At 34.8% G+C, this 19530-nt stretch overlaps 1 protein-coding gene and 1 pseudogene across 1 annotated transcript; both read right to left on the reverse strand.

Moving 5' to 3' along the window:
• Positions 1-1122: 1122 nt before the first annotated feature.
• LOC134240875 (uncharacterized) lies at positions 1123-4688 on the reverse strand (annotated as a pseudogene).
• A 4087-nt stretch (positions 4689-8775) lies between these two features.
• Positions 8776-19149, reverse strand: LOC134240852 (amyloid protein-binding protein 2-like). Its single transcript, XM_062722924.1, has 14 exons — positions 18940-19149; positions 15776-15864; positions 15400-15551; positions 13949-14066; positions 13516-13684; positions 13227-13283; positions 13063-13095; positions 12819-12886; positions 12622-12727; positions 12208-12332; positions 12017-12102; positions 10596-10786; positions 10128-10293; positions 8776-9779 (listed from the first exon to the last, which is right to left on the reverse strand). The coding sequence occupies exons 1-14, from the start codon at positions 19078-19080 to the stop codon at positions 9556-9558; spliced, it is 1725 nt and encodes a 574-aa protein (XP_062578908.1). The 5' UTR covers positions 19081-19149; the 3' UTR covers positions 8776-9555.
• Between the last annotated feature and the right edge of the window lie 381 nt (positions 19150-19530).

The following is a 19530-nucleotide window of genomic DNA, read 5'->3' on the forward strand; positions in this document are numbered from 1 at the left end:
ATGTTTTTGTCTCTCTGAAAGAAAATGTTCAAGATTTCTTTTCGAAATCTTGAACCTTTCCTTTCATATTTTAACATGTATAACGGTGAAACCCAAATATTTATCTCACCTTACCAAAGGTTCAAGTAAGCTTATTTGATGACCTGTCGCCCGACGTCTTTGAAATCTTCCTGAATAGTTTCAAGTTTTGTTAAAATCATGGTCCCTGTGGGCAGGTCGAGGCCAGGATTGGAGATAAAAGTTTGAAATAGAAATATTAATGTGAAAATAGGCTTAATTAGTGTAGATTTAAGTTTGTTCAAATGATGTGATGATGCCCCCCCCCCCCCCCCCCCCGCCGTAATGGGACCCACAGTAGGCTTCCATATACCAGTAACTATAGCATTCCTGCTCCTTTGGAAAACAGTGCAAAAAAAGGCCCGATTACGGACAATGCATGGGATATTGGCTAATCATTTTTCTCACGTTAAAAAAATCCTCGCAAAAAATTTTCAGGCGTGCCAGAAAGGCGTGCGATGTTCGTCTTATAGGCATGGAAATTCTGTAAATCCATGCCGTGTACATTTTCATATATAGAGACCCGGATTTTTGGAAGCCAGTGAAAAAAAACGTATGACATACTATGTCTAGAGTCATTGGATCTGCTCTATGTCAGCAATTTTAGAGAATCTCCTGTTGTAAAATGTCAAAATGTCAATGAAACAAGTAAATTCTAATTAAGAATTAAATGATAATTGCATAAGTCAATTGTAATTTTACCTTCTTTGCACAATCTGAAAAAAGGATATGATTTTAGAATATAACTTTCTAATTCACAGTGATGACAAGCAAAATTGAATTGGGATTAATTTTAAAAATTCCTTGTCTTTCTGTAGGGCATGCAGGAACTGAACGCTTTTCAAAAATTCCTATAGGTTCTGAGCCGCAAGTTTTTTTGATGAAATTATAAAGACTTAAAAACACTTGGTTTCTATTTATATGTTGATGATAGATCAACATATTTTATATTATTTTTATACATTATTTTATATTTTTATATTATGTATATGTATATTTTATACATTCGTTAAAAGCTGGATATATATGTATAGTGAAAAAGTGCTACAACATTACAACACAGAATATAAGAAATATCAGTTTTTATTACGAAAACTGTATATTGATACTCATATTCAAATTATTTTTTATCTCATCTTTTGTTTTCTTTCTCCCGCTCCGTTTCAAAACTTCATAATTCTGAAAAGAAATTCAATGTAAATTACATGTTCATTATTGAAAGTTAAGTTGAAAAAGGTTTTTGAAAGTTACTAACCAAAACGCATTCCCAGAGAAACACCGCGAATACTTGCAAGGGTATTGTATCCGCTCACCACATATCCTCCACAACCCCCCATGTGCATTTCAAACTGGAGAAAGTATGACTTTGGAAGTTGGTTGGCCCGATTTACAGGTACGCCTACGTCGATCCATTTCCTCATCCATGGTGTGTAACCAAATCTCCTGTAGTATCCAACGGGAGACTTATTTCCCTTGTTGAAATAGAAAGCCATGTAACTGTTAGGATTGGCATCACAGTTACGAAAGGTTTGGTCGGCCTCATTTACTCTGTAGCCTTGTGTCGACCTGGATCTTGCTGTATTTGCGTCCAAGAAGCCAAGATAGAGATATGGACCCATCCGTCTGGCGTTTACCGGAGTGTTGAATCCAGCATTTGAGTTGTACTTAACTGTCAAAGGCTTGTTCTTATAATATGATATCTGCTGCAGTTTTGAGTCGTATTGTTGACCATGTCGTAAATGTCGGACCAACACTTGAGATCGGATTTCAAACAAACGACGTTGACGGCCATATTTGTGTCTGATACAAACGTGTAACCAAAGGTCTGATGAAATTCACAGAACACTTTATAGGGTTGGTTTTGTCTGTTATAAATCGTGTACTCTCCAGTAGCTCTACCTCTAGAGAAAGCAATGTCTTTACAGGAATCTGAAAAGAAACATGGACAAAGACGTACCAATCAGAGGAAGAATAACAAGAGGCCCATTGCTCATCTAAGCACTTGGCTAAGATTTGTTGATTGATTGTATGTTGTTAAACGTCCCTCTCGAGAATTTTTCACTCGTATGTAGACACCACCACTTGCCGGTGGAGAGCTGCAAACTTTCTCTATGCTCGGCACTCAGGGTCATGATCAGGGAGGGATCTTTTTCGTGCCAGCACCTACTGGGGTCCTCTGTTTATACGGTCTCAACCGAAGGACCGCTCTCCACGTCCCACAGTGGGATTCGAACCCGCGATATAAGGATCAACTCCTAATTATGCGACTCCAGAGCAGACGCTCTAACCACTGCGCCAAGCGGGCGACTTTTGGCAAGGTAAATGCAAAAATCAGTCATTGTGAAGTTTCAGATAAAAAAGTGATACATGGGGAAGGGAGAGGGTCAAGATCTGAACAAACTTGAATCTACACTACCTGAGGATGCTCCATTATAAGAATATGAATAATCATCACCCATTGTAGCCCCACCTTACTCCCAGGGGGCATGATTTGAAAAAAAAATGTAAAGTGTAAAGTGTACACTGCCTCAGGATCATTCAAGTTTTGCTTTTTCTGACCCAAAGATTCTTGGGGGGGGGGGGGACTTTATGTCCTTTTTAGCCCTCCCCTTGTAAGGGGACTTGGACCCTCGTTTTCACAATTGAAACTTTCCTTCGCCTATGGATGATTGCTCAGAATAATGTCTTTGCATGATCCTAAATTGATGAAAAATAAAAAAAAAAAATCAAATTTGAACAGCTCGATCGAATTCAAATGCTTAAGAAAATTAAATGGTCTTACTTGGTCTCTTATGCTCACACGAGACGCCTGTGTATCCTTTTTTACATCGACAGGATGGTTTTCCATTTGAGATAAAACACAATCCACCGTTGTCACATTGAAGATCCTTACACGACAAATCTTAATTAAAAACAAAAAGATTACAAATGGCATTACCCTGGATTGGACGAAAATAATATTCACTTTCTAAATAAATGCATCATTTTTTTTTTAAATAACATGGTTCAAAACTAAGAAAAGCAATATTTTGTGGAAAGTTGTTGAACAATTAAAAAACTGGTTAAGAAACCATTCAAGATATTTTTATCAACCTTCATGTGTTGATACAAACTGATGTTAAGCTATTCAACTACCACAACATTTTTACCTTGACCTTTCCTTTGGTCTTGATCTCACTTTTCTTAAATTAGTTTTTTTAAAAATCATACGAAATATTTTTATCAAACTTAATACGCTGATACGTATTTGTGAGAACTAATCAAAAGCATCAAAAACGTTTGAGCTTGAACATTTATGTGACCTTGACCTCACTTTTCCTAAATTTGCATTTTTTCTTTGTTTTGAGGAAACTATCTAAAATATATTTATGTAAGTTTATGCAATTATACATTATTTGGTAAAACTTATCTTGTAATAACCAACCTTCTAGGTTTCAATTTGAATTGTAAAGAAACTTTTTAAGATATTCTCATCAAATTTCTTACACTAATAAAACTTTTCATGTTGCATTACTAATACACCCTCGGCGGGGCATTCTGGCAAGAACACAAAATACTGTCAAGACAAACGGATGGAGAGACAAGTTCATTCACATGCACCCCAAAGTTTGCTTGCAAAGATACGATGATTAATAAAATCAACCCCTACCGAAACGAAATCCAGGCACGGCGCCTACAATATCAGAAAAGGAACTAAATCCGGGAACGACATATCCTCCACACCCTCCCATGTGCATCTCAAAAAACCTGAAGTACTCTCTTGGCAAAGGCAGAATATAGTCCCTGGAAACATCGATCCATTTTCGCATATAACTATTATAGCAACAACGCCTATGATAGCTGTGAATTGGTAGAGGTGAGTTGTTGTAGAAAAAGGCAATGTAAGAATTTGGATTTGCGTCACAGTTTCTAAATTCCCAGTCTTTCGATCCGGCACGGTATCCTTGTGTATTACGGTTCGCAGCAATGTCTTTTGGGAGGAATCCAACATAAATGTATTTCCCTAGAAATGGAGCATTCAGTGGTGTGTTAAAGCCCTTATTTTTGTCGACCTGAAGACTCAGTGAAACCTGTGACTTGTCCCGATTTAACTCTTCCATTGTTGTGCTATATCGCTTGCCAGAAGTCCGAAGGTGGACAACTTTGATTTCTTTTGATGTTGTGTAAAGTCCGCCCAAATCGAATGAGGAACCTGGGTAGTCTTTGATGTACGTGTAACCATGGAATCTTGACGAAAACTCACAGAAGACTGTGACCGTCTGTCTGTCCTCAGTAATCAGCTGATACTCCCCACTCTTGCTCTGTGGGTATCTGGATAATATATCCTTACAGGAACCTAAAAAACAACAATTGCTGCAAATTTTGAATTTACCAGGTGGCGGTAATTAAAAGCAAAATTTACAACGTAACACAATACTTAACAAATAACCCTTAAAACCTTTCAAATCAAGCATAGCAAATACACGTTTTGGTGTAGAATGATTAAAAAATGATAAGATAAAGTTTTATCTAAATTCTTTAAAAAAAGCCTCTTGAAAATTCAACTTACGATATCCATCATTGCACTTTGCAGAAATGAGAATGGGAATATTTAAAACCAAAAGACAAGTAACAAGGAATCTGTACTCCATGGTGAATACTTATAATTGTAACGAAATTGATCTTTTATATACTAGTATGCAGTCGATAGAATCTAAAGCAAGTTATTTTGTTTCACATTGTAGTACTAAGGTCCAATAGTATATGAAATGGGCGGGTACAATTCGATGCGGACGGCCGAGAAAACATTGGATTGAAATTCTAGTTTGAAATTCATTTTCAATCCACCTGAGTTGTTTTCAAAAGCAAAGTGTGAATGTATGACCCAAAAGACAAATAATTTCAATTCCCAAATACATGTTGGTTGAAATTTATATTGATATGAATTTATAGCCTATAATATAATCTTAAGAACACTGGTAAAAGTCATAGATGACATATTTTTTCAGGAGACGGCCATTTGATTCTAGAAGGGGTGGGGGGGGGGGTCAAAAATTGTCAAATCAGTTCATGCTTTGTACCAATTAATTTTTTAGGATAACAAGAGCTTTTTTTAGTTTTCAATGAAAAATGTTTGACAATTTTCTTATTTATTTCCAAGATCGTTATGCCCCCCCCCCCCCGTATATAAATTATACCAAACAGAAATCAAATATCTTTCTTTAAAACGCTGGACAGAAAATTCTGATTTACATCTTCATATGTATACTAGTATATTATTTTTAAACTATATTTTTAAACTAAATTGAAAGTATTTGTCTTCTGGGTCAATCAGTAATAATTTGCCCTCTAACGTAGCTGAGTTGGATTGAAAATAAATTTCAAACTAGAATTTCATTTCCAATGTTTTCTCAGTCGTCCGCTTCGAATTGTACTAGCCCATTCCATTGTCTATCATTAAATGTTTTGATTGTAACTGATAGAAATGACGTAAGCTGCATTTTTCCAATCTTGCCAGCTAATGTTCCGCGGTCTATTTAAAATTTAAATTAGAGAAGATAGAGAGCTTTTATTTTGTTTGGAAACTGAATATATATATATATATATATATATATATATATATATATATATATATAGTAATAATTCATGAAGAATCCTAGATGAATCTTTTTTGAATGATAATCTTGTTGAAGTACGAACTATATCATTACTTTTCTCTAAATCAATCACTGATGTTTTTTAAATTTTTTAAAATTATTCTAGTAAATTGTTATCATAGGTGTTTAAATGAAAAACTCGAAATCATTGGGTTCTTTTTAAAATCATTTGGTGAAATAATTGTTATTCCATAGATTTTTAATCATCTTCTTTGCAACACATGGTGCAAAACTTGCAAACACGGTACATGTATAAACAAATGCATGAAACCAAAGCAGCTGTTGCAATATCATAAATCATAAATATAAAGAGGGGGATATGAAGATTTTCGAACGGACTTTTGGGGAGAATGCAAATTTGAAAGACTTAAAATTTGAGATTTGAATTCCACCACATGCATTCTGTCTGCGTGTGTGGTGTGTTCGGGGGGGGGGGGGGGGGGGGGGAGCTTATCTGATTTTCTGGAACTTTTATTTCAGATTACATTAAATCTTAGTTGGTAACATTTAGATAAAATATTACCCTAAATCATAATTGAATATTAAACAAATATGGACTCAATGTAGGTCAATATACATTTATAATGAACTAGGCTGACAGACATTGACCTCAGATACATGGAGTATATCGACCGAGGTATCTGAGGTCAATATCTGTCAGTCTGGGTCATTATTAATGCATATTGACCGTGCATTGAGTCCATATTTATTATATTATATAAATAATATTTTCCCAAATTTATTAATACAATGTTTACCTTCGTAATGTTTACAGAGAAACATGTAGTATTAATCATTAAGGGCTGTTCAATAAATAATGTCCTCAGTGCTCGGAAAGAACCAAAAGACGCTTTTTCAATGATTTTGTCTTCATTATTTTACTTAATAATCTCCTGTAATTACAACACGTGTCCGTAACCTTTTTTATCCAATTTCTGATTGATTTTAGAACTCATTTTTGGGTATGACCCTTGGTATACTGGAAAATGGCAGATCCAATGATTCCCTGGACTTGTTTCTACCTTATCAAAGGTGGGTTTTTTTCAAGTTTGGAAATAGAAATAAGTCAAAAGGTCAAAGATCTGGCGAATATTGTTAATGTGAAAAAATATTAACTATCTGTGTATCCCGAAAACCCCTTTACTCTTCAGGGCGTGCAGGTTTGGACTCTTTCATGAAGAAATTTAATGTAGTGGATTCCTGATTCTGGGTCCTTCCTCTAATAAACCTTTCGATTTTTTTGCAAAAAAAATTGTTTTCTAGCCTCATCCAGAAATTAAACTGTCTCCCCGAATACGAATTTGAACAACAATACCACTAATATTTAAGAACATTGCATATAAATCTGTCTTTGTGCTCTTGCAATTCTTTGCTATCGCCAGACCTTCCCTGTTTTTGTCAAGTACATCTTATGGTAAATTTTGTTTTGAGGATTTTAAGCAATAGATTCAAGATCCATTATCTGTTTGAATATCCAAAAAACGTGGATAACTCCAATTACTGATATTTTAAAATAATTGTTAAGACATTCGTACACGTTGTCGTTTTCACTCATTTCTCAAAATGTAGGGTGACCTTTGAGTACTAAGCTTTTTTACCGTCAAAAGTTTCTTAAAAACAGTGTAAAGTACCCCCGATGTGATGTCTATCAAATTTGCTATTTGTCTTAAAGTCAATCCTACATCATCGAGTATTTTTGTTGAAATTTGGCAAACAGTACATAAGTGTTATAATTTTTTGTTGGCAAGGACGGTACTCATTTTTGATGCCCATTATATAATTTTTTATCCTTGAAATCCACCTGCTCATTTGTCATAAAACAGGTATTGGTTACTGTAAATGTCACATATTTCAGTGAATATTTCTTTGGGATTTTTAACAAGTTTTACAGCAGCTTTGTTTAAGCTTTTATTTTCATTCTAGTTTACCGATTCTTTACCATTCATTTATAATGCAGTGTCTCGAATAGCCCTTGTTTCCCAGCTTCTCACAATGAAACTAGGTGATGAAAAGTGGTCACATGAACTGTTATAAATTCATTAAAGATTCAATTATAAGAGAAAGCCAATTTTAATGTCATATGATATCTGTATTGTATGTCATACAGTTCAGGACATCATTTATTGAAAGCTAGCGCCCTCGGTCGATATACTCCATGTATCTGAGGTCAATATCTGTCAGCCTGGGTCATTATAAATGCATATTGACCTACATTGAGTCCATATTTGTATAATATCATTGTGTTTATGTCATCACCAGGGTGAATTCTGTCATTTCTGCACAAACAGCTGGACAGGCTATGTACATACAGCTTCTTTGAAATGAGAAAAAATCTTCACTTTTCCTTTCTCAAGCACTTGTTGCTTGAAATAAATAATAAAACATTTTCACTATTTAAGTAATAAGGAATTTACTCAACAATATAAATTAACAAATATCACATAAGCAAACAAAGTTCAGGGTGCATTACTGTACACTACACAGATATCAAACAAGTGTAAAATACCGATGACATCATCATTCACTTTATTATCAATATGTTTCAACATGACTCTGTTTAAAATAAAAAAAAAAAATGTCTTGCACGAATCATCAGAAACATGATGTATTTTCATAAAAATATACATGCCATTTAATAAAATACAATATTGTGACCAATTTCATTTGTGCTAAAAAAAAGTTGAATCACTTTATCACTCAAGTTACACCATGATATAGCATGATATAGCATGACAATACAACAGTGATCATTTCAATCATCACAATTTCCATGAACTCTTTTTATCATGATGGATTTTTTTTTCCATGTGCAAATATTGCAACAACAAAAATACAAAAAAAAAACCTGAGTATTTCTCTTTCAATGCACCAATATGTTGTCAACTATTTAAACAATGAAACAATATATTTGCTCACTGATATAAGTATGATAAAATTATTCAAATTAGCTATGTAATGGCTTTGCAAGAAAAAATGATTTTTCTTTATAAATAGGATCTCTCAATACCAAAGGAATTGTAATTATATTCCATGCTTTTACTTCAGGTAAACAAGATAGTCCCTAAGAATTGAAATAGGAGGACATATTGAAAATAGAAGGGTACCGGGGGTTCCTCTCTTAACTCTGAGTTTAGGAGGAATACCAAAATAGCTGTGGGATTACATCATTATTTATAGGCGGGGAAATTCCCTAGCCCCCCCCCCCCTCCACCCCCTGGGTCTTCATAACAACCCTGGTTGTACTATTTCCATAAACCAAAGCAAGGTAATTAGGGATTCGGCCAAGCATATATGTAAAATTGAGTCATGATCATATCTATAGTCTATGTCACAAAACACAGTATTAAACTATTTCAAAACAGGAACCCGCCAATGATGATATCAGTACATGTTTGAAACACAAGGATTGATATTCCCAATACTGATTACATTTTCAAATTGTATTAATTATTCTCCAAACTACACAAAATAATTTCCATTAAAGTCAATATTGTTAGCCGGTCTACTTTACTTTCCCCAACTAGATCTCTGTTAGTAAATGTACATTCTTACATGAAGATAAGGTTTTCATTTCTCTCTCCACTCAAATGAATTTTAACATTTCTAATAAAATCTACATCTAATCAATGGCAAATCAGCACCTATTAATTACAGCTAGTAAGCTATATTAGGGCCAACAACATTGACGATATAAAAAAATTGCACACAATATCCACTTGAAGAGAATTTGATACCAGTTCAGCACTACTGTGAAATTCACAAGTACATGTAAGTATACAATGCCTGACAATTCTCTTACAATCTACCACACTACTGAACACGGATTTGTGGGAAGAGCAACACTGTAGTTCACTGACAAATCTCAAGAAAAGCACTTCTTCACAGATTCTTCAAAGTTCGTGGTAATGGAGAATTCGAGGGGTTTGACTTCTACAGCATTATTTATGTCTCTAATGGTGTTCCATTCATGCAGGATGTCGTGGTAATGGTCGGCCATAGCCAGGTTATTAGTCGTCCTGTATAACTTTAACAGTCCTCTATAATCATATTCCAAACCGCTGTAACCTTCACCAAATAACTTCTTACCTGAAATAAAAACAGAATTAAGGGGTCTGTGAAATAAGGATATCTTATGTACCACCAAACTCCCTACCGTTTGAAAAGTTCTAATGCCACTAAATGAGAGAAATTCCTAGCCTTCTGAATTCTAGCATTAGCCAAGCTAAAACTCACTTTTAATAACAATCCAAAGAAGATTTGTCTATCAGTACTTACATGTAATTAAGTAAAAAAAAAAAAAAAAAAAAAAAGCAACCCCCCCCCCAAAAAAAAACTTATTCTTACCAAGAGCTATAGATCTAAGATAACTCTTACCAATAGCTATAGATGTAGGATAACTCTTACCAATAGCTATAGATCTAAGATAATTCTTACCAATAGCTATAGATCTAAGATAAAGTTTTTCAGCCTCTGCATATTTCTCCATATCATAGTTATAAAGGGAAGCTAAGTGTCCTACAGATAGCGCCACTTCATAGTCGTCCTTTCCTAGCAGTCTCTCTTTGATTTTTATAGCCTTCAGATGCATCTCTTCTGCCTCCTATAAAATATAAGATCAAATTTTCTTTTGTTGGAAAAAAAATTAATTTAAAATATAGAGTGCATATCAGGACTTTGTCTCAGTGAATCAAACCATGAATTGTAATGACATGCTTCTTTTATGGACAAAAATTTGTCCATCAATGTTCATATTTTTTAATTCATGTAAACTTCTTTAGGTGATGGACAGTTCTATATACATGTATAAACTAATGAACTACATGTATGACCTATCTTGAATTCATGTGCAAAAATACATTTCTATCTCATAGTATGCAATACCTTTATCTCAGAATCACTGACCTCATATCTCTGCATGGACTGATACAGACGTCCTAGGTTCCCATAATGCTTTGCAGTTTGTACGTTGTTTTCCCCGAAGGCCTTCCTGGCCAGAGCCAGAGACTGGAGGTGTAGTTCCTGGGCCTCCTGTAGATTCTTCTCCTTGGCCTCCTTAGAGAGACTGTCCAAAGCAATCTCCTCCAGTATTAATGCTGAGGAAGGAGAACATTTGCGGGTCAGTTAAACAAGTCTCTATCTTGATAATTCCATATTTGTCTAATCTTTAGCTGAAGTTGAATCCCATTATAAATCTAATTCTTTGCAAAAAATGCTTAGCTTTTGATGGACATTTATTGCAATCAAATGATATCTGCATAGCTACAAGTATTTGGGTACATGACACTTTTACTTTATAGATTATATTGTGCAAGTATCAGTTTTACATGTATGTATATTATGCATGTTTCTATTACTAATACTGAAAGACAAGAGGCCCAGGGGCCACATCGCTCACTTGAGCAATTGGCTAGAAAAAAGCACATATCAGATCAGAACTGAAAGTTAACTGAGGGCGGGGGGGGGGGAGGGGGCTTGAATTTTAACCCCCCAGGGGGTCATGATTTGAACAAACTAGAATCTACAATACCTGAGGATGATTCCCTATAAATATCACTAAGCATGGCTTTGAAGTACTTCAAAAGAAGATATTCCTATTTAAAACTTTTATCGACCATTGGGCCCCACCCTACCCCCGGGGGTCATGATTTGGAGAAACTTGAATCTACACTACCTGAAGATGATTCCACATGGGTTTCATCTTTCCTGTCTCTATGGTTCTTGAGAAGAAGATTTTTCCTATATATTACTATGTAAAACTTTGATAGGCTATTTTGACCCCACCCTACCCACGGGGGTAATGATTTGAACAAACTTGAATCTACACTACCTGAGGTTATTCCACATGAGTTTTATCTTTCTTGGCCCAGTGGTTCTTGAGAAGAAGATTTTAAAAAATTTTTCCTATATCTTCCTATGTAAAAATTTGATCGACCATATTGGCCCCACCCTACCCCCGGGGGGTCATGATTTGAACAAACTTGAATCTACACTACCTGAGGATGATTCCACATGTGTTTCATCTTTCCTGCCCCAGTGGTTCTTGAGAAGAAGATTTTTTAAAAATGCCATTAATTTTTCTCTAATTCATAATTATCTCCCCTTGGAAAAGGGCATGGCCCTTCATTTGAACAAACTTGAATCCCCTTTACCCAAGGATACTTTGTAGCAAGTTTGATTGAAATTGTCCCAGTGGTTCTTGGTAAGAAGATGAAAATGTGAAAAGTTTACGACAACGACGACGACAGACAACAAACAAATTTTGATCAGAAAAGCTCACTTGAGCCTTTGGCTCAGGTGAGCTAATAATGTTGATGATAGCATACCTTTTACTCTTTTAGATGAGGATAGTAACAAATGATCTTCTGGTAATATATGACTTAGTATCTCTATAGCTTTTTCTGCATGCTCCCTATAATAAAGTATATGTTGTAAGATTAAATTCAAAAAGAATTTGTACGTTGATTGGAAATGCCATATCACAAAGAACTTTGAAGTAAAATAAAACCATGCATACTTGGCATCATTAAATCTTCCAGAACTATATTCTTGTACATAAGAAGCATACGCCAGATCTTCGTGTCCTATGGCAACATAGAGGTTCTTGCCTCCAAATACCGACTGTCGTATACCAAGTGCCATCTAAAAATATTTACCAAAAAATTTTGACATTCTGTGACAAAATCAGTGTTCAGTGAACACCATTTTTTCCAAATCATTGGTCAATGAAGACATCCTCTGATATCATTAATACAGCTGCCAAAAAATTACCCGGTACAGATATAAAACAAAATTCTATTTTTGATCCCAATAAATATTAATGAAACCAGAATAACCACAGTACAAAACGGTCTTCATTGACAAAATCTAAAACAGAATTTATTTTTTTAGCCTATTATATTTGAGATGATTTAATGAATTCCTTGCATACCTGATATACTTGAACAGCAGCAGTTATTGAATCCACATTTAATAAATAAAATCCGTAATCCAGCAATGCATCAGAATACTTAGGGTGTTTATCTCCAAACTTCTCTCTAGAAATATTGAACATCCAACTCAATACACAGAAGATAGGTATAAAGAGAAAGAAATGCATGAACAACAGGATTAAGTGTGATATCTTACCTCGCATAACACACAGCATGCTTTACAAGAACTTCTGCCTTGGAAAATTCACGTTTCACAACACAAGCCTAAATAAACAAATATCATGGAAAAATCAAATATTATTTTTATTTCAATACTATTCAAGTTAGATTATTTCTTCAGTATTAAAATAAAAGAAATTTTAACATGCAAAATAAGCAAAATTATTTGTAGAAATGCTTGCCTTTTTTCCTTTTTACAGGAAAGAATAAATGTTTCTTACCTTTGAGCACTGCCTTAATACATCAACAATAGTCTGAAATAAAAATTATAACTTACCAGAAAAATTTGTCAGACAAGGAAACTTTGCAAAATCAACATGCATATCCTCAGTCACTGTCAGGAATATGTTGACTGAGAAAATGAATTATTAGGGTGCTTACTTACCTTGTTTGGTAATGTCTTGGATAATGCCTGTATAGCCCTTGAACAAAATTTTATTGCCTGAAACATACAAAACAAATGTGTATTTAAAGGTAAATTTTTAGTCTTGTTATAATTATTTCTCAATATACAGTACATGTATTTAAAGAGTAGTTATACGAATTTTGAGAAAAATAAATTACATGTATTTACATGCAGTTAAAATGTGTGGTCTTAACATACCTTTATGCACACAATACCTTTTAATGGTAATATCTATCACCATGTAATGGCACTTACAAACTGTTCTTACCTCATCATACTGACATTCAGCAAACAAAAGGGCACAGCACTCTGTGTAGAAGGCTGCAGCATTGACGGGTAAATTCAGGGACTGTAACTCTTCTAGGGTCTGTCTGGCTATCTGACAAGTCTGATCAGCCGCAGTGTATTTACAGTTAGCATTCTGTACATGCAGTAGCCTAAAATATAAGATTCCATAGTACTGATCAAATAAATTATTAAAAATTCCCATTTACTTTTGCTTTTATACTGTAAATGCACATACATTCATTTTCTCCACATGATAAATACTTTCTATCCTAATTTTAAGATTTCTATTTTAATATTTATCACTTTTTAAAGTGTGATGATGCCCAAAAGGCTCTGCAGTCCTGCATTGTATCAGAAGAAGAAGAAGTCTTTTCTATTTTAAGTAAATGTACATGAATACTGTAAATACATACCCAACACTGCATTCTAAAGACTTGTGTAAGTAAGCTTTATCCATCTGACATAAATTAAGGCAGGCTTTATATACTGTCTCACTGGCCGAGAACCAGCCCGCATCACAGAGAAAACCACCTACAAATAAACAAGTTGGTCAATCACATCAGGAACGTGTAGATACATTACTGTGCACATACTACTGTGGCACTTTCCCATTCTGCTCCATGCTTAAGTCTATTGTTTGGAATCAAAATCGTCAATAATCAATCTGTTTAGGCCATAATAAAAATATTCCTAGATTCTCATCCCCGCCTGCCCCGATTTTATACCCCCGCCTCTATTTTTAAAATTTCTGTTTTTCTTCGTCTTAATTCTGATCGGGATCGGCATTCATCTATCATTCTACTTTCGTTTTAAATTCCGCGAAAGTCGGAAAGTTGACATGATTTTGACAGCTGAAAAGATTGCATATTGCTGTAATACATGTGTATATATCTTTGAAACAAGGGTCAATGGTTGAAAAGGATTGGTGATGATGTGAAGTAAGAGATAATTGAACCTCTACTCTTCTTTTTAAAGACATCCTCACTGGGATAACCCCCCCCCCCCCCCAAGGCCACCTATTTTTGCTCAATCAATTATAAACAATGGGACAATTTTTCCCACATTAGTATTATGCTATACTATCTATTAAATATTCACATACAATGTAATTCCATTCAACAATAATTCCAGTCTCAGCAATAAAACCTCCCAAATTTTGATTATCGTATAACAGGCTAAGGGTAAACAAAGACAGAAATATCTAAGAAACATTTGGATATAACATGTTAAATGGGGTCTATGTAGCAGGTTATCTGATATATTGAACTACCTGTCGGATGACTACTGACTAGTATGAAAGGTATGTAAGAAAACTTTAAGAAAAAATCAGATCATAACATAAATAACCTCCCTGTTTACCAAACTGAAAGCCTAGCTGTATAGCTCCATCCCTTACCTAACTGAAAGCCTAGCTGAATAGCTCTATCCCTTACCTAACTGAAAGCCTAACTGTATAGCTCTGTCCCTTACCTAACTGAAAGCCTAGCTGTATAGCTCTATCCCTAAAGGCCTTACCTAACTGAAAGCCTAGCTGAATAGCTCTATCCCTTACCTAACTGAAAGCCTAGCTGTATAGCTCTGTCCCTAAAGGCCTTACCTAACTGAAAGCCTAGCTGTATAGCTCTTTCCCTTACCTAACTGAAAGCCTAACTGTATAGCTCTGTCCCTTACCTAACTGAAAGCCTAACTGTATAGCTCTGTCCCTTACCTAACTGAAAGCCTAGCTGTATAGCTCTGTTCCTAAAGGCCTTACCTAACTGAAAGCCTAGCTGAATAGCTCTATCCCTTACCTAACTGAAAGCCTAGCTGTATAGCTCTGTCCCTTACCTAATTGAAAGCCTAGTTGTATAGCCCTGTCCCTTACCTAACTGAAATCCCAGTTGTATAGCTCTGTCCCTGGCTGAGACATCCTGACACGTGGGGGGAGATAACTGCTGAGCGAACGTATCAGCGAGGGTATCAGAAACACTGGCTCCATGGTCCATCAAGGCCTGGAAGCAGTGGTGAAGTAAGTGTCTGTAAAACAAAAAGGCTGAATCAAAAACTATATACTAAACAAGTCTAATCCTAGGGCATTGAAAGTGCTGGATTATGTAAAATCTGGTTTTACAGTAACAAAGTTAATGTTCATAATGCAATATTTTTAAATTTACTGAAGAGTATTTCTTATCATTGTGGTATGTTTGATTTTTTTTTTCAAATATGATGCCTATAAAACACAAAATATTTAGAAAATATACCTTTTGTCATTAACCTTTAAAACTCTTGCAAATGTGTCCAACTCTGAAAATTCCAGGGCTAGCTGGCATATTCTTCCTTTGTTATACAACTACAAAATAGATACATTTCAGTCAATATGGTAACAGCATTGTAAAATTAAATGTGGAATTTATTTACAATAAACATTTTGAAATATAAGTGAAAAAAAAAATTATCATATAGTGATACTGTGTTATATGAAACAAGTGTTAGAAGACAGGAAGCTTTGTGTAATACTGTTGCCCCCATTTGAAGGATCATGGAAAAGGACTCTCAAATGCATGTCAAACTCTCAGTCAAGGTCAAGAGATCAAAAATAAAAGTACATGTACTCATAGAAAGTCATCATAAGGAAACAACCTATGAAATACAAAAGATCAGGCATCACCAGATCAAAAGTTATGGCCAAGGTTGAAGTTTTTCAAAACTAGGTCAACCTGTAAGGTCAAGGTCAAAATTAATGGTGCCTAAGAAAAGGGTCTTGTCCCAAGAAATATACCTGGGTTTTATGAAAGTCCTAGCACTTACTGTTCAAAAGGTTTTTAGAAGTAAGTCAAGTTAAACATATTTGTACCCAATGGAAAGTCTTTTCACATGGAATACCCAAGTGAAGTATGAAAGCCATTGCGCCAAAACTTAAAAAGTTATGGCCAATGTTTAAGTTTGGTAAGCTCTCTGCTTTATCTGTCCCAATTTTTCGAAGCAGATTGAGAGCCACAGTTCTGCAGCTAGAATCAATTTTGCAAATTAAATCTTTAGATAATCATTTATTTTGAGAATTGAGACACCAGTAGGATGGATAAATCTAGACCAACAAATTTATAAATAAAATACATGATTACTGTCTTGAAATATACCTGGTATGTGATAGTTGGGCAAGGATAAGAAAATCTGATAGAGGTTGAGGTTTCCCCTTTAATATCACCTAGAATTTGCGACCAGGGGTGTGCGATAACAAAAATAAGTTACTAGCCCGCCACGCTAGTGGCAGTAACAAAGTTACCAGCCTGAGGTTGCCAGTTACTAGCCCATTAACTACCGAAAACAATACATGTTCAGGTATAACATAAAGGTTAAAAAAAACATTTAAGTTGAAATAAAACAAATAATGGTTTGCGCTTTATAATTGTCAGGTAATTCTCCCTATTTTTATCGACTATAATTGTCACTGAAACGACTGGCGATAGCAACACACAATACATATATGTTAAAACTAATAAAAGATTATGATTTTACAAAAAAGTTAATTCGTACATCAATTCAGTCAAGGTAAATATATGTTTACCTTCGTTTTAGATTTACTAGCCTGACAGGCTAACGCAGTATAGATTTACAATAGCCCGACCTCTTAAAATTGGTAGCCCCATGATGCATATGGGCAATGGTAATTGCACAACCATGGGGAACCAATATCATGTACATGCATTTTGTTTATCCTGCAACCAATTTTACATTTGACATCCAAAACAAGCTATTTTCAACAGATTTACACATATATCTTTGCAGTTGAAACTATGATGCCATTGCATAAACATTGCAATTTATCCTGCAACTACCCCTTGCATTGACCAAATAAAGGTAACCTAATAAACCAAAGCTTTATCTGGTCACTGCCCTAATAAAGCCTCGTGCATGTATTCCGACGTTCTAAAAGCATTGTGACGTCACGCATATTGCAGTATTTACATTCACTGTGTTTTTCTACTAAGCCAACTGTGAAATTGATTTGAAAACCATTTTCGTGTATACTCACGCGTAGAAATATACACAGAGATAACGTATGTTAACGTGACGTCACAATAAGGCTACAGCAACGTCACAATAAGGCTACAGCTATGTTAGTAGAAAGAACAACGATATAGGGCAGCGAAAAATTCAAATATTGAGTATATTCTGGTGCTTTCAAATAGTACGTAAAATGTAAATATAAGGAATGTTTCTAAGTTTAGTGTGAATAATTGGTGTGTGAATCACACAGACTTGCACGTAAGCATATTTTTCATGAAGTGCTAGAGCGCTTCATGAAATATGCCTACGTGAAAAGTCTGTGTGATTCACACACCAATAACTCACACAAAACTTAAAAACATTCCTTAAATGTTTACGCCATGGCGTCACACTTTCTACTGCATAGACATGCCTAATTCTGTCGAAAACAGCTAGTCTTGGGCGTTTAATTGTAAAAATATGTTGCAGGATAAACAAAATACATAATGACTGTCTTGAAATATAAGCGATATTTCAGCTCGGGTCGAAAACATAAGAGGGCTCGGCAAGCCTCGCCCTCTATCACGTTTTCTTACCCTCGCCCAAATATCGCTTATATTTGACAGTATCCATGTATTTTATATATATAACGTAACAATGCTATGAAATTTAAGCCATGAAGGAACATGTCGATTTTCAAAAAAGTAAAAATTAATTTGAGATCTCGAATTACACAATCCGATCCCATGGATTATCAATCCGTTCCATGGATTTATAATTTTCAATCCAAGAGAACAGATTGTTTAATTCCAGATTTTAGTTTACTCTTACACTTTTTTGAAAATCCCAGTGTCACTTCATGACTTTGTATACTTTTCAATACTTAGAAATGCATGCACAGGTCTTTATCAGGGCATAAACCAAATATAGCTGTGATTGTCTAAAGTTACCTTTATTTAGTCAAATCAATGCAAGGGGTGGCTGCAGGATAAATATGGCTAAAGGTTTAATGGACCTGACTTAAAGTGTTCTTTAATTTGATATCCTAACACTGTTAGTATCACAAAACAATTTTCATGGCTGTATCCTGTTAAAGTTAAAACGATGTCATTTTACTGACAGAGTCTTCCTAACGTGTTAACCGTCCAAGTCTGCCTGTGGTAACTCAATGCTGAGTCACCATGCAATGATGGATTACCTCATATTTTTAATTTGTTGGAAATGGGAAGTCAAGAGACATCCGATCTCATACCTTTCACAACAGTGAAATATTCATACACTATCACAGTATTTATTCATTTATCTAACTATCTACATTTTGGGGAATTTCTTTCTTTTCTGAAGGGAATTACCAAATATATACCCAGGGCTAAGAATAACATTACGTAGTCACTGTGGTGACAAGTGTATTCCGGTAAAAATCCTACTTAAAACTTACTTTATAATAAATGTCAAACTGCACATCTTCTGGGAGGCTCTTAACTTCTCGTCTGTGCTTATTATAAGACGATACTGTGGCAGAAACAGCTGTATTATACAAGGAATCTGGTACCCACTCTAACGCACAAGCAGACGCCATTTTGGATTATTTGACAGGTGCGACATCTAATGTGATTTGGAGTTATCGTTCTTGTTTCCTTTCCACAATATTATTTTTTGCGCGAAAAACCAGTAATAATAATGATAATGTACAGATGAACAGATAGTAATTTTTAATAATTCTAACAAACGAAACAGAGAACATCCCCACTTCCACAAATTCCCTTATAATATTTTGCTTGGAGAACAAACACCAATAATTTTTTTAGACTATTCCTTCCACAATTTTCAGCATTTAAATAAAAAAAAATCATACTATAGCAAATGACTTCCTTGTAAATAATTGTAAAGTTAATAATTATCTCAGTATGTAAGAACATTGCAATAAGGACATGAGAATATTGTAACCCACTTACATGGCGTTACAGATCAAACACTCTTTAATCCTTCTGATAAGAGTTATGTCTATCACGATCATCTTCCTTTGGAT

Source organism: Saccostrea cucullata, unplaced genomic scaffold (assembly GCF_032062105.1).
Source record: "Saccostrea cucullata isolate Sc308-1 unplaced genomic scaffold, CSIRO_AGI_Scuc_v1 ctg247, whole genome shotgun sequence".
Classification (NCBI taxonomy): domain Eukaryota; kingdom Metazoa; phylum Mollusca; class Bivalvia; order Ostreida; family Ostreidae; genus Saccostrea; species Saccostrea cuccullata.